This window comes from Danio aesculapii, chromosome 19 (assembly GCF_903798145.1).
Source record: "Danio aesculapii chromosome 19, fDanAes4.1, whole genome shotgun sequence".
In the NCBI taxonomy this organism is placed as follows: Eukaryota; Metazoa; Chordata; class Actinopteri; order Cypriniformes; family Danionidae; genus Danio; species Danio aesculapii.
The window spans coordinates 2,993,375-3,010,418 of NC_079453.1; the positions used below are offsets into that span (position 1 = coordinate 2,993,375).

The window sequence follows — 17,044 nt, forward strand, 5'->3', positions numbered from 1 at the left end:
GCAAAAAAGTTTGTTTGGAATATATATATATTAATATTAAAATTAATATTATTTAATAGATAATTTTTATTGGAAGAAAATTTCTTAGATTATTCATCTGTAAACCCCCCCACCACAAAAAAGTTGTCATCACTTAGGTGAACGTTTATTAAATGTTAAATAAATGTTATGGATGTGATGGTTATGCATAAGTATACATGAACTAATATTATATATAAATAACAACAGTGTACTTAAATGAAAAAGATTGAGTTTTTAAAAAGTTTGAAAGAAGTAAATCAATGAAAATCCAGGCCAGTATTTGGTAAGATTATTATAGCTCCATTATTTCAAATAAATAAATAAATAATTAGTGGATTTGTAGGCCCCAAATTGCCACTGTGCTGAAAATATAACCCCAAAACACATGAAGTTTTCAGATTTTAGTTGAAAACTCATATACACAGCATTTTAATATAGCATTTTTAGTCTAATTTTGTGTCTTTTTTTCAGATTTAGTTCATAATTGTCATGTAATCTAAAACAAGAGAGTGAAAAAACGTATGTGTGCCACAATCTTTAATGTTTTATATGAATAAACCGAACACAGATGTGTTACGAACACATAACATTGAGAGATAAAAGGATCTTTATTAAATCTACTTTCCAATAACATGTTAAAGAGATAAACACAAATTGTGCAAATTAGAAGACGCCTGTTGCGCTTTCATGATATCTCTGCGCTTCGTTTGCAGGAGAACAGTACGACTCGTTACAGCAGAAATAAGAAAGAAATCAGTAGAAACTCAGCAGAACATCATGAAGTAGAAAAGAAAGGCCTGATTTGCATATCTGCGCTGAACACCGTGTCAAACATTCAGTGTTTTCATGCTAAAAGTGTCAGGAAAGCTGCGTCGCCTCCAGATCGTCTTCACTCGATGTCCTTCTGAAGACTTAAACACAAAAACACAAGCCGCATTAAAACCATATTTAATAACGTTGATGAGTATTAATCAGAAAGTGTTAAATAAGGGCTTATTATTGAGGTCCTGAATATAGCTTTAATGTAAAACAGTGAATATGGGAACATGTAGATGTGTAAATTAATGTGTAGATAAATGTTTATTTTGCGGGTGTGTTAAAAGTAATAATTAAAGCAATTAAATATTTATGAGGTTCATGATTTATTTAGACTGATTTATTTATTTATTTATTTGGCAAGGATAGTGTATATTAATTTGCATTGCTGCAAATGCACCAGAATTGGTCTATTTTCATCCCTGGACAGATGTTAAAATTGTTCCCCTAAAAACAATACAAAAATCAATGAACCAAGCATAACTAGTAAGTTATCAGCACTCGTACAGCCTCTTCACCCTTGTGTATTACTCCGCCCACACGACTGGCAAGCAGAGGACTACAGTTGACAAAAATTGCAGCTGTTGGACAACATAATGTACTTTTGGGCTTTTTTTAGGTGAGAATGTAGTTGTTTAGATTGCAACTATGCCGCTTATTTTTAAGGATAGTGCCTATTTTAAATAATCATAATTTCGGAGATTCAGCACTTTGGCGGACAGCCTGCCATACTGATATTTCTGCCACAAGATCAGACAGACACCGCATAATTAGGGGAGAAAAACAGCATTTTTTCAGCGTACGTTTCAAACTACAGCTGAAGAAATCATTATAAAACAGGCAAGTTACATTCCAAGTCGATCTCTCCTATTTGCATGCTGTATTACTGTATGTATACCATAGTAATCTGCTAGTGTTTGCTTTCGCTCTGGCTTTTTCGGGGTTAATTATTGTGATCTCCCGATTCAAATTGAGTACTAAAATGTACGTAGTTAATAAAGCCTATTAAATATAAATGTATACACACTAAAACACCAACACTGTAAAGGTTAAGACATATTTAAACAAATTAAATTGATTTAAAAATATTTTTAGGGGAGCTTAGGGGAAACCAAAAATTACACAAGATAAAAAGAGAAACGGGTAAACATTTCAAAATATTTCGAGAGTGACTTGTAAAGCTAAATACATTTATATCAGAAAATGTCAAATGGATAAATATAGGTTATCAGGTGTATTTTTAGGTTTATTAAAAGCTAAATATATCAGATTTCATAAGTATATGAAGATTAATATGGATACACAAGTATGAATATATTTGTTTATATATAAATTAGTGCTGGGCAAAAATTAATCATGATGAATCACATCCAAAAGAAAAGTTTGTTTTGACTTCAAATATGTGCGCCTGTGTGCTGTGTATATTTATTGCGTATATATACACACATACACACACACGCATGCATATATTTGACAAAATGTTTATTTATATTTAGATATAAAATGTTTATGAATATGTAACAATTTATATATGAATTTAAATATTTATTTAACAATAGTTTTGTATAGTTTTGTTTTATGTGTGTCACATAAACATAAATATATTTAATACACAGTCATATAGTGTTAAAACTAAATTTTATTCTTCTCAGCACTTATAGAAATATATAATTTTCTAAAAATAAAATATTCTTATACATTAAATAAATGAATAAATATAAATAAATAAATAAATAAATATATATAAATAAATAATAAAAAAAAAAAATATATATATATATATATATATATATATATATATATATATATATATATATATATATATATATATATATATATATATATATATATATATTAGTATTTATAATTTTTATTAAAATATGTTCTCTCATACAACCATTAACCGCCACCATATTACCGTGCACTTGAAAATAAGTTGTTACATTGTTAAATATTAATGGCAAAATGTATTTTATTTGAAGGTAAAAAGTAGACTCCCAGTGAAAGTGAAAGTGTATTACCTCTCCAAGTACTCCTTGACATTGTCGTGTCCGTAGAATTTGGCTAGTCTGGTCAGAGCTCCTGTTGCACAGCGTCCGTCACGCTTCCTGCACAGACTGCAGTTACACACTCCACGGCAGATGGGGCACTCCCACGACTGCAGCAGACAAAAACACACACATTGTTGTGGGCATTTCAATACACTGATACAATTTAATTGTTGTGTTGACAGTGGTGTTCATCACAGCACCGAATGCTTGATGATTTAATAAGCAAATCAGTTTTAAATTTAAATCTTTTCACATTCGGTAAATGTTAGAAACAACCACAACAAACTGACCTAAAAACAAAATGGCATAGATGTAACACACACAAACAAACATAGAGCACAGAAAAAAGACATGTTATAAAAGATCTGCTTCTGAAAAACGACATTAGCTATTTTTCTCTGCAACGAGATGTTGGAATTGCTGGTGTCAGGGGTTTTAAAACTAAAGTTATTATTAGAGCTGCCGTACAAACACAATTTAAGGCTGATTTATAGTTCTGCGTCAAGCGCACATGTATGTTCTGGTGCAGCCATCGCACGGTCGCATAGCCTTCGCTATAGCTGACGTCGATGTTAACATGCACCTCTCAAGAAATGTAAATGCACGTCGCAACGATGCGTAGAGAGCCGTGAACTCGATGGAGCGAGTGTTTACAAGTGTCGAGTCCTGTGGAGGAGCTCCAGATGGAAACTTTTGTTTTGTGTTTACCTTATGATTAAAGTTGTTACCCGTCTGCCGGTTTTAGCTACTTGTTGTTCAGAAAAAAAAAAAAACACCAGCGAAGAAAGAGCAACACAAATAGCAGCACACAGAAGTATAAATGCACAACTATGCGCAAGGCAGGCACCGTGGGTCATGCGGATCACTCGACACAGAAGTATAAATCAGCCTTTACACGCAATCTTTCACTCTCGGATTTAAAGATCTCCCCTTGTGGCTGTTTAAGGAATAGCAGCAATCGCATTCATCTGATAGATCTCGGATAGACGTAATAATGAGTGCTGCACGATACATGAAATATATGCAATATTGTTGTTGAATATTGCGATTACGATATTTCTTACACTATAATATTTCCTTTGAGAAATGCTATTTTTATTAGCTACGTTTTGAAATCATTTAATGATATTATAATATACACATAAAAGACATTTCTTAGATCTAATTAATTCTAATTCAGACTTAAAAACTGTCAAGGTGCAAACAATTAGTCTGTGAATGAGAGAAAACCTGCGCAGATATTCTGACTCTGATTGGCTGTTGTCTTAAGCTGCGGTCACACTGGGCTTTTCCTCCCATAGACTTCCATTCATACGCACGCGAATGCGTCAGACCGGAAACGCAGGGTCATGCGTTAAGTTTCGCAGCTCGCTGCAGTGCAAAGTTCAAGCTTGGTGAACTCTGACCTGCGAAATTGCATCACTTGACTGCGTGAGACCAATCGAGGATCAAAACAGGACCTCTCTGGACAGAAATTTAAAACATGGAGCAAATCGCTGGCTTTTTAAAATGTCTAATCATCTTGTTTAATCCCGCCCCTTTTCGCATCGCTGTACGACAGAATTTCACGCACACAAAGCCCAGTGTGACCGCAGCTGTATTCCTCTCTCATCTCGACTCCGCCCATTATTGTTTATTTTCAGCTCTGGGTTCAGGGGTCCGTTCCATTTGGCAGATCCTGGATCTTTTAATCTTGATAACTGATCTCTGGCTAATTTGGTTCTTCAAACAAGTTTGCGAATCAGATTAAAATGTCTGGATGAACTGAACTGAGATCGCTGCGTGTGTTGTGAAGGACAGATCTATCGATCCTCGAAATCATGATCAGCAATGCAACGATTGGCTCAGGCACAGCAGCGTAATGACATCATCTGATTAATATTTAATAATCAAATGTGAGCAAAATTATGTCAAATTCGTAGTAAAGGGTTTGTTAAATATGATACGCAATTACTTTCCACATTTGCTGAGGGCTGCAGGCTTTACACTTTCATGTGTTAAGAGTATTTATCAATTTATTTAGTTTTACATTTTAGATTAGATTTTCTTTACTGTAGTAGCCTAGGCCTATTTTAATTTCTTAATCTGCATAAGGAATTTAATATTAATTTAGCATCAAAAGAGCATCTTGATATTTTTAAAGGCGTCTGCAAAGCATCAAATCACCGGCATATTAGCTGTCAAAACATGCATGACTGCATAAATTATTATTCCTTTATAAAAAACAAACAAAAAACTGTGGAATATTGTGCATGTTGTCTATTATCATACAGAAACTGTACTCAAGCTGCATCGGTACCTTAAAATAGTATGCATTTGTATCTAAAAAAATCCATATTAATAAATGTTCTCTTTGATCCCCTTGGGGAGAACCACCCTGTTTTTGTACTTTTATTTCAGAGTGCAGATTGCATTCGTTTTATTTATACATATTTTTAAACGCATGTATATAAACATAGATATTATTAATTACTTAATATTAAAAAATATTAATTATTATAAATTATAAATGTGTATATTGAAGGAATGTTTGATGATTTTAACTTCATCCTATGCATTAATAGACTAATCCTTTAATAGTTGAATTCTGTTTTAACTAATTGCATGAACTTATGCTCATGTGTTTATCCTCATATAATCTTATGTGCTTAACCTCATATAATTTTGCTCCATAACAGCTGTGTCTTCGTGTGACTGATAACCAAGTTAACTCCTCAGTACTTGTTATCAACAGAATGTTACATCTTTTCTTCCAGAGTGTGCTCATTTACAGGAACAATAACAGACGGGAGGGGCGAAGGCTCACTTTCTTGCAGGCTCTGTTATGTGTATGTGTAACTTTTTCTGTGCAGATTTGCTGTTCTGCCTAACAACTGATGATTGAACTGATCTGGATGGAGGATCTTTCTTACTGAAGAGCCCCCGGGCGGGGCTGAAGAGAGATGACAATAAATGTGGGGGGGACGACGGTGTAGGTACGTGTGCCCAGCTGACACAGACTGCCTGTGTTGCTGATCTTTGACACCCAGAGCTCTGTAATGCTTTATCTAATTAATTAGATTGTTTAAACATATTTAAAGCCTCTGACTGATGTTTTAACCTGGGAGGACTAGGAAAAGTCCAACAGTATATAAACTTTTTTTAATATATATTTTACCAAGTGTATATAATCTATAGGTTACTACTGTAAGAAAATATCAGTATTCGGTACATACTTTCAGTATTATCTTTGCTTGAAATGAGCTGATCTAATCCTGTTTATATGAAATGAGACTGCTCCCGAGCAGGTTTGAGCTACCAGAACTGTAGCAACAACTCTCGGATCAGTTTTGAAGAACGAAATGATCCTGGATCGTGTCAAATCTTCAATTACCAAAATCCAGCTAATTGAGTAATCCACGTACAAAGAACGGACCCCAGGTTTGGGCTTCAGCCAATATCAGAACAGCAACTACTAGGGGGTGGGGCTAAGATAGCAAGGCCCCATCTTATTGGTCAAATTCAGATAAACAACCAACGCATAAAGTAAATGCAATTCATCACACGTCTGCAATACGTATACTGCATATACTATTATCGCGATAACAATATTTTGAAGATATATTGTGCAGACCCACAATAAGAAATATCTCAACAGGCCTACTTACAGGATCCAGCAGTGCCTCTCGAACATCTTCTCCATATCGGTTGCGTAAACAGGGGCCGCAGAACTGACCTTTGACCCCCCCGCAGAACAGGCCTCTGCATTCAGTCTTGGTGTCGAGGGTTTTCTGACGGCACTGGTGACACGTGCTGCCCTGAAACCACAATACACACATCAGCACAGCAGAAAACATGACAAATGAACAGAGCAGCAGCGATACTCACGTTCTCTTTATCGAGGATCTTGTCTTTGGCGCGATCGGCGACGTTCAGCAGCTCTTCTTCTGTGATGTCCTCCGGCATACGAATGGACTCACGAGAACGACGCTTTCTCTGTTTGGGACGAGCGTCTCCGTAACCCTCTTTAACCTACAGTTAAAGTCAGAATTAATCGCCCTCCTGTGATCCTGTAAATTGTTTCTTCTTTTTCAAATATTTCCCAAATGATGTTTAATAGAGCAAGGAAATTTTCACAGTGTGTCTGATAATACTTTTCCTTTCGGAGAAAGTCTTATGTTTTATTTCAGCTAGAAGAAAAGCAGTTAGTAATTTTTTAAAACCAATTTTAAAGGTCAAAATTATTAGCCCCCCCCCCCACAGAACAAACCATTGTTACAATGCCACTGTGCACAACAATGTTTTGACTAATTACCCTAACTTCACCTAATTAACCTAGTTAAGCTTTTAAATGTCACCTCAAGCTGAATACTAGTATCTTAGGCCCTGTTTACACTAATGCGTTTTCACTTTAAAACGCATAAGTTTGGCTACAGTTACGCCATGCATCCACACTACGCCGGAGTTTTCGAGCGCCGAAAACGAAGCGTTTTGGAAACGCGGAAGAGGCCGTTTTGGTTTTAAAAACTCTGCTGCTCAGTCTCAGTGTAGATGGGGGAAAGTGGAGACATCTGAAAACTGAGGTAGGGCTGCAGATATTTACCTCAATATTAAGTAGCCTACACACAGTTCAGTCCTGCATCCTCTCCTTGTAAGTTCAGACTACACAAGTTTGATATGGAAAACAGACTCCCGAGGACATGTCGGGTAAATCTTCGAAGGCAACAGTGTACTTTATAACCTCATTCACATCATCCTGGATACGTACGCTGTTTCACTATTTTAACTGTAAAATGAAAACATGATATAAACATGATTTCATTTTAATATTAACAACTTAACAGACATCAGAAATGTTGAGGCGTCGTGCTGCATATATGAGCGTCGTCTTCACTGTGTGCATATTTAAAACAAAATGGAGCCCATAACATTACTACCACCTTTCATTTTCATTGAAATTCGAAACATACCCTCTCTTTTGCTGAATATCAATTTCAATAATGACCATTATAAATGTATAACGTACAATAAGTTTATACACTATAGGAAATAAAGGGAAACAATCTGTCAACATACAGAACGTACGTGGTTACATTATTTATTAACTTATCATTGCGCTCAGCCAAAACTCATTACCTGAGAACAAGTAATAGATTCAAAAGACCAAAGTCGGGGAACATGTCTATAGATATAGACAACAAGATGAATTAAATATCACAACAAATATAGTGAGATTAGATCCAGAGGTAGATCCTTGATGAACAGTCCGACGAGCACAGCTCTTATCTGGCTAGATATGCTGCAGCGCATGCCAGAGTGTGTGTGTGTGTGTGTGTGTATGTGTGTGTGGTCACGTGATGTGCGTTTTCAGGGGTTTGGTGTAAACGGAGAGTTGTTCAGAAACGCTAGTGTGGACGCAGATCGTTTTCATTCTAAAACGCCGCTTTAAAACGAAAACACATTAGTGTAAACGGGGCCTTGAAGAATATCTAGTCTAATATTATTTACTGTCATCATGGCAAAGATAAAAGGAATCAGTTATTAGAGATGAGTTATTAAAACTATTATGATTAGAAATCTTCTTTCCATTAAACAGAAATTGGGGGAAAAATATACAGGGGTCTAATAATTCTGACTACCACTGTACTAAGAAAGAAAGTCTGAATTATGAGATACAGACTTTAAAACTTTGAGCTTATATCCAGGAATTGAATTAAAAATTTGAAGTTGGAAATTGGAGTTTGCACTTTTTTCCATGCACTGGGGATTTATTGTACCAAACCAAACCCATGTTGAGCTGTGACCCAAAAACCAAGGTACATACCGAACCATGACTTCTGTGTACCATCACACCCCTAGAATTTATTTAGTTTTTTTAATGAATCATGTATTTTTTGGCTCTCAAAGTGCCAGTAGCTGTTGACTCACATTATTTGAGTCACTAAAAACCAGCTTCAGATGAAAAACTTGTTCTAATAAACTAAAGGACACCCAGGTTGACATCTTGGTTGAGTAAATTAATTTAAATCTTTGGTGGTAAACAATAGCTTATTTAGATTCAAATAATAATAATAATAACCAAATTACTTTAAAATATTCTTCTGTGATATAAAAAATTGTTAGGATTATGTTTTGATGTTTTTTTTCTTGCCTCCATCAGGCGGTTGATGTCGATCTGTCCGCTCTCTCTCCTCCGAGGAGCCGGTTTCTCTTCCACTTCTACACCAAAGTGCTCTGGGGGTCTCGCTTTGCGACCTGGGTTTCGCCTCTCGCTCTGAACCTCTGAAAGTTGGCGTTTTGAAGTGGAATACTTCCTTTTCTTCTGTTTAGGGGATTGAAGAAAAACACACATTGGTAAATAAAATTTTGATGGTTTAATATAAAGAGACAGAACATAGTTAACAGGATTGTTTAGTGTATTCTGTGCTGTATGTAGGTGTTTGGTGCAGGTGGGCTCTTACTGTAGGTGTCGTTTTTGAAGGAAGTTCAGGCAAAGAGCTCAAGTCTGCAAAAAGTTTTGCAAGCTGCAAGAAAACGTTAAAAAAATCTGAATGTTGCCAAAAAATGGAGTAAAAGACTAATGCTTTAAAATGAGAACACTAAACGTTGCAGATATAACCAAACTAGTGTGGATTACTACTATGAATGTGTTAAAATATTATTTCATATTGTTGTAAATACGTCTAAAAACACTTTGCAGCTAACATCTTCAATATTTTTGAATTTTAATTTAACATATGTTTGAAATTACTAAGGCTGCACGATATTGGAAAAAACTTGCATTGCAATATTTTAATACTCAGCGATTTTTATATTACGCCAAATAACTTTTACAGCTCTATTTTGAAATAATTTAAAAATTCATTTATTTATTTGCATGATTTTTTTTAGGAGTTTTCACTTTTTTAAATTGGGATAGCATAATGGAGGACAGACAGAAAAGCATTGGGAGCAGAAAGAGGGGAAGGATCGACATAGGTCCTCGAGCCAGGAATCGAACTCAGGTCACCGTGAGCAGCATGGTGCTATATGTCGGCACAATTAACCACTAGGCTATTGACGCAGACAATTAATACACCTGTATAGAATTTTGTAGAGGAGTGCATCTGCAGACAATATAAGAGACTAATTACCAGCATAGATAAACACAGTAGAGCAATGATATAAATGAGGGAGTCTAACAGTATTCAGGTACAGAAATTTAAAAAAAATCCAATAATAAAGTTTCATAGTCTTCATTGTATACATAATTAAATGAAATGCATTTTTGTTAAAGCTACAAAATGCCATCATTTCTTGTACACAAATGCTTTAAACTCACTTAAATGTTTACAGTGACAGGCCTTAAAAACAACACACATCTGATAAACTTTCATTTTTTATGGTTAAAGTGAAATGCTCCACAACTGTACCTGGCCAACTATAATGCCGTCTCCACATTACAGATCCTGCGATGTGACTATTGCTTAAACTATCTATATTGTGCAGCCCTAGAAATTACTGCTTTGTAATGTTTTAAAACAACGTGCTTTACAACTTAATCATACCATAGCTTTATTTTCTTCAATGTTTTTGGCTCTTTTGCTCAGTATTTGCATCTCTTCATCCGTCAGCAGATTCTCCACACTGCTCCTGTTATCAGCGGCTTTTGATTGGCTCTTCTTTAAAACAGGCTCCTTTTTCTCTTCTGGTTCAGGCTGTGTCCGGTTTCCTCTGATAGGCTTGTTTCTTTTGGGCGGAGCCACTTTTGCTCCTTTTTTGGCTGTATTCTGTTTAGGGGCGGGGCTTCGTTTGGCAGGAAAATTGAACGCAACACGAAGTCCAGAGCTGCGCTTCCTTTTAGCCGCCGGTTCCTCACCGTCAGAATAAAAACCGTTGTCGTCACTGTCTTCATCAGACCTGCCATTCTGCATGTGAATATTAAACAGCATATTATTTCAATTATAGACACTAAATATGTAGTCAGAATGATTAGCCACCTGTATATTTTTCCCCAATTTCAGTTTAATGGAAAGAAGATTTTTTTCAGCACATTTCTAATCATAATAGTTTTAATAACTGATATCTTTTATCTTTGTCATGATGACGGTACATAATATTTGATTAGATATTTTTCAAGATACTAAAAAAAAGCTGCTTTTATTCTAGCCAAAATAAAACAAATGAGACTTTCTCCAGAAAAAAAAAAGGAAATACTGTGAAAAATTCCTTGATCTGTTAAACATCATTTGGGAAATTCACTCACTGGCCATTTTATTAGGTACACCTTATCAGTACCAGGTTGGACCCGCTTTTGCCATCAGAACTGCCTTAATCCTTTGTGGCATATTCAACAAGGTACTCCTCAGAGTTTTTGGTCCACATCCATGACGCGAATCTCCCATTCCACTACATCCCAAAGATGCTCTATTGGATTGAGTTCTGGTGACTGTGGAGGCCATTTGAGTACAGTGAACTCATTGTCATGTTCAAGAAACCAGTCTGAGATGATTCACGCTTTATGACATGGAGCGTTATCCTGCTGGAAGTAGCCATCAGAGGATGGGTACACTGTGGTCATAACAGGATGGACATGGTCAGCAACAATACTCAGGTAGGCTGTGGCGTTGACATGATGCTCAGTTGTTACTAATGGGTCCAAAGTGTGACAAGAAAATATCCTGAAAATAAACAGAACCAGCTGGAACCAGTCTGGCCATTCTTCTCTGACCTCTGGCATCAACAAGGCATTTGCGCCCACAGAACTGACCCTTTCTCTTTTTTGTACTATTCTCTGTAAACTCTAGAGATGGTTGTGCATGAAAATCCCAGTAGATCAGCAGTTTCTGAAATACTCAGACCAGCCTGTCTGGCACCAACAACCATGCCACGTTCAAAGTCGCTTAAATCCCCCTTCTTCCCCATTCTGATGCTCGCTTTAAACTGCAGCAAATCGTCTTGATCGTGTCTACATGCCTGAATGCATTGAGTTGCTGACATGTGATTGGCTGACTAGAAGTTTGCATTAACAAGCAGTTAGACAGGTGTACCTAATAAAGTGGCTGGTGAGTGTATTTGATAAAGGAAGAAAAAGAAAAATTCACAGAAGGGTGAATATTTCTGACTTTAACTGTACATGTGGCATTAATATGAAGCAATCGTATGTACCACAGGTTTTTTCCAGTCCTCTTCATCCCCGGAGAAACCCTGGAATTCCTCCTCGTTCTCGCTGTCCATGAAGACCTTGGCCAGCTCATCGCTCATGCTTTTGGACCTCAAGCAAATGTCCTGCCACAGAGAGAGCGACAGAACACATTATTATTCCTGGATTGTGCGAACAGCAGCTCAATTATTAATAGCTCTGTTTTGCTGCTGCTGCCAAATCACAAGAGATAAACAGACCTGCCATGGCCTTGCATTTTCTACAGTCTATTTATATTTCTAGATCCAACTCAGAAATGCTAATTAATCGCCCTCCTGTGAATTACCTGCATTATTTACAAACAGAATGTGCAGAAAGCGCCTCTGTGACTTTAAAGGGGCCCTATTATGAACATTTTTACAAGATGTAAAATAAGTCTCTGATGTCCCTAGAGCATGTATGTGAAGTTTCAGCTCAAAATACCACACAGATAATGATTTATAACTATCTGAAACTGACCCTTTTAGGCTTTGATTCTAATTGTGGCGTTTTGGTGACTGCCGCTTTAAATTTAAATTCCAGGAATTGTTTTTCAGAAGGGGGCGGAGCTACAGATGCCTGTGTGTCAGCATAGTGGCATATTCAAAAACAAGACTAAGGTCATATGCTAATGAGGGAGAGATGGTCACTAGTGGGCGGGGCTTTCCCCCTTTTAATGACATGTACAACAGGAGAATGTCATTAAAAGTGTTTATTTTATTTAAAAAATAGAATTAATTAGTTTTGACCTTTGGAAGCTGCTTATATTTTCACACAATGAATACGTTTACATGGACACCAATAATTTGATTCTAATGCGATTATGACAATACTCTGATTAAGAGTCTTCCATATAAACAGCGATTTTTGATTAATTTAATCCGATTAAGGTCATAATCGAACTAAAGAGAAATTCGAATTAAGACATGTGGAGTATGCCGATTTTAATTGCATTATTAAAGTGCAGTACAGGCATGTAAACGCCTTAATCGAACTATTACCGTCATGTAGGACTTTTCACCGCGTTGTGTGACAGAGTAGTCCACACACACACACGGCTGTTTGACACTCTGCACCAACCGTGTCAGTGCAGACCACAGACACCAGCATCATGAAATGCAGAGGTTTTTTTTCTTCCATTCAGCGTGCGCTATGAACTTGCATTAAAACAACACTCTACCAGCAGTTCATAGTTGCATCTAAAATCTCGTGTGTCATGGGGGCATGCATGAAATGTTCCCGAATGAAAGTGAAAGTGCCAAACTGCAGTTAAAGTCGACAAATTAAAAATTAAACACCTTAAATTACATAAAACTCCTTAGGGAACGTGGATAGTGCGGTGACGCGATGACGTTAATGAAATTGTGTTATAACATATAAACGGGATCATTAAAGAAACATTCAAAAAGCAGCTCATGTAAACGCCTTAATCTTATTATTTTCTAAATTAGATTAAGGCAAATAATTTGATTACTGATGTCCGTAAACGTAGTCACTGCAGCCACACAACTGTCTTTAAACCGCTTATAAAAGTGATTTGTGCATAATAGGTCCGCATTAATGCACTGTCTGAAAAGGCAAACCCTCGGCAGATGAAGGGTATCTGGAGACTTGCGGTGTTTTCTGCGTTCTGTGAACCACAACAACTCAATTCCCCTGATCATTTACACACAGGGCTTCTGCAGGTTTCAAGTCAATTTAAGACTTTTTAAAACTTATTTAAAGTCTGCATGAACCGGAAGCTGCGACCATTTTTTTTTCGTATTGTAAAGCAGTTGCTAGAAAAACAGAATATTAAATAAGAAAACAGTGGGCGTGGCTTGTTGTTTATACTGCCAGCTGATTGGATGTAGTATAGTAGGCATCTCATTCTGAAAGATGGTGAAAAGGGATTGGGGAGTTATTACAACCTAACAGACTCCTCCTCCTAACCATTTCTGTTTGTTGTCAAAACTGACAGCTGAAGGGGTGTGGTTAAGTATGGTAACCACGCCCAACACTTCCATACAGACCTAATCTGAGAATTTACCTGAAAATGAACAGGAAGTGGATTTTCAGATTTCAATTAAAGATTAGAAGGGCAAACTATTTTTTTATTCTCAATGACATGCACAGATGAATTGTTCACCATTAAGCTAGCAACGTGAGCTTACAAAATCAATATGGTTAGTTTTGATTTCATGTGTACTTTAAGATGATTATGAATGAAATTTCAGACCTACACACAGCTAAACACTATGGGTGTTGTTTTAATGGAAAAGATTTTTACTTGCCCCATCACAAAAAATTTTATTTATTATTTCTAAGGCATATATTTTAAATAATGTGTCAAAACAAGCAAACTCTAGTTGCATATATTGTACAACTTTTAAAGAAATTGACATTGAGACGTTGAATAAAGAGCTAAGTTATTTTGATGAATCATTTCACAGATTAATTCATTAATATGAACTGCTGTGCACAGATAAATCATTTATAATGAATTCTCCAACAGAAATGTTGATTTCAGACTCTGACTTCAGTGTTGAGTCAGATTAGTAATATCTGTATTTAATCAGCATCTTCTAATTTTAGTTTAGCAGATTTATTTAGTGTGTTTATCATAAAAGTATGGCGAACTCTGCATTTTACTCTTACTCTGCAGACGACAACGGGTTTCCAGCATCTCTTTAATTGGATGCTGTCTCTGCCGTCCTCTGATTGGTCCGTCACATCCTGCTGCTTTGCCTGAAACAAAAAGAAATAGCAGAATTAGCATGAACGATAATTAATAGATGAACAAATTAATTGTTAAATGAAAATGTATAATAATATATACATAAAATATTGTTGAAAATCTGTCAGAGCAAGAAGAGTTACAGTTTAATATCACAACTGTAATTATAAATCATAAAATCCAAATGAAAGATATTGTGATTAATAAATTTAAATACGGTAAATATTAATAACATTTTATTATTATCATCATCATCGATTATTATTCAGTCAAAAAGGAAACATTTGATTATAAATATTACTTTTTCATATATTAAAAATAAATATAACATTTTTATTATTATTATTATTATTATTAGTACTCATTGATAAAGGAAACGTGTTTATTATACATCACTGATTAATAATTTCACTGTACACAATTTTGGTCCTATTATTATTAATACCAAGTTAAAATGCTATTAATCATTGTTATTAACATATCAATATATTGTAAATAATAATTGCTTTTTTATTTTATTAAAGGAAAACTATTAAGGATTACTTTTAAAAAATATTTTAATATATAAATTAAAATTCTATTAATCTACAAAGGTGATAATTATTTTTTGATTATCAATATTAGTAGTATTATGTCAATTTTTGTTGATATAATTATTAATCATAAGTAAACAACTAAGTAATATATTGACAAATTGTCATTCATTCATTTTCCTTCGGCTTAGTCCCTTTATTTATCAGGGGTTGCCACAGCGGAATGAACCGCCAACTATTCCAGCATGTTTTTACATAGTGGATGCCTTTCCAGCTGCAACCCAGTACTTGGAAACACCCATACACTCTCAACCACACACATACTTTGACATATTGTAACTAATAGAAATTACTTGAACAATTGTTACAAATATTTATTTTAATTTACAATGCAAGCTACATTTTTCAATGGATAATCAAAAAATTCATATTCAATAACAGCTTTTTAAATATATAAATCAAAAGAAATTTAAGACATTATTAGGTGTGTTTAGTTACAGTGCATGCAGCTCAATAGACAACACTACACACTATGACTTTTTAAGACTAACAGCAATCAAATCAATATTTTTGTGCATTTGTGCATAGTCAGATTCTGTATGCCTTGACAAATATATATGTTATCTTAACGATGATCATTGCTAACTTTCTGCATGTGTGTGTGCGTGTGTGTGCAGAGCATGCAGTCAGTAACTTTTGTCATCCTCGCTGACTCCATTAACATTTGCACGCTGATTGTTAATAATAAATCCAATATTTCACGGCCTTACCTTTAAGGATGCTTTGCGGGTTTTGATCATTTAGCTATTAAAGTGATTTCTCGTGCTTATCAGTGTGTGGGTGAAACTCTAATGAATGAAAAGGGTTTAAAAAACAACACGAGCGGACAGAGGACTCATGGAAAACGGAGGGGTGACTGAATGTCGAATCCATCACTGAAAATATAAAATTACTTTTAATACATGTCTATTTGCAATTTATATTAACGTATTCAAATATCATCTGTTAATGAAGTGTAATAAACGTCTGTTTTATTAAATCTATTGTGAGAGTTAATTTTAACGCATCCCCCGTGACTGCGAAAGAGAATTGAATGGTACAGTCCGGAATAATTTCGCGGGAAATGCCTCATGCGGTCGCCTATCATTCATTCAGGCACTACATGTTGAGGCAACGAATATACAAGTTTTAAAGGTTTACAGCGGCTTTACTACTGTAAAACAGACTGTCAAACCTTTGTTGAGGATATTAGACTTTATAATAAGATAACCGCAAACGACGAGCTATATACTACAACATATAGTCTACTACAACAGTCTGCAGCCATAAAAGTTATAGTAGTCATAGTTATGTTATTATCAACAAATGCTGTTTGGGTTTTGTCTTATACAATTTATACTTATATTTGACGATGTCTTGATAAAAAAAGGTCTGTATTAATGATGTTTATACATTACCCTGCATTTTAGGTAAATACTTGATGTCCATATAAATACATGTGTTTTAGGTTGTTGCAGTCCTCTCATAATCATCATAATTGGACATAGAATTAAAAATGTTAAGGCTATTGTCACTTTTACAAGGACCAGTTTAATGTTTAAAATATGTAGTATTTAGAAAATGTTCATATGTGTGTGAAATATAAATATGTAAAGATTGTTTATTTCCTTTATTTTAATTCTGCACTCATTTAGTTTGGTATTAAATATGACACCTATTTTTATAAATATATGAAAAACATAGTTGGAAATGAAAATGCTGGACTTTT

The 17,044-nt window shown here is 35.2% G+C and overlaps 1 protein-coding gene across 1 annotated transcript; it reads right to left on the bottom strand.

The window, feature by feature from the left end:
* Positions 1-610: 610 nt before the first annotated feature.
* cdca7b (cell division cycle associated 7b) lies at positions 611-16,152 on the bottom strand. The gene is made up of 10 exons (XM_056479865.1): positions 16,047-16,152; positions 14,665-14,754; positions 12,015-12,134; positions 10,415-10,774; positions 9,329-9,391; positions 9,019-9,189; positions 6,756-6,899; positions 6,536-6,685; positions 2,859-2,995; positions 611-932 (listed from the first exon to the last, which is right to left on the bottom strand). The coding sequence occupies exons 1-10, from the start codon at positions 16,074-16,076 to the stop codon at positions 911-913; spliced, it is 1,287 nt and encodes a 428-aa protein (XP_056335840.1). The 5' UTR covers positions 16,077-16,152; the 3' UTR covers positions 611-910.
* Between the last annotated feature and the right edge of the window lie 892 nt (positions 16,153-17,044).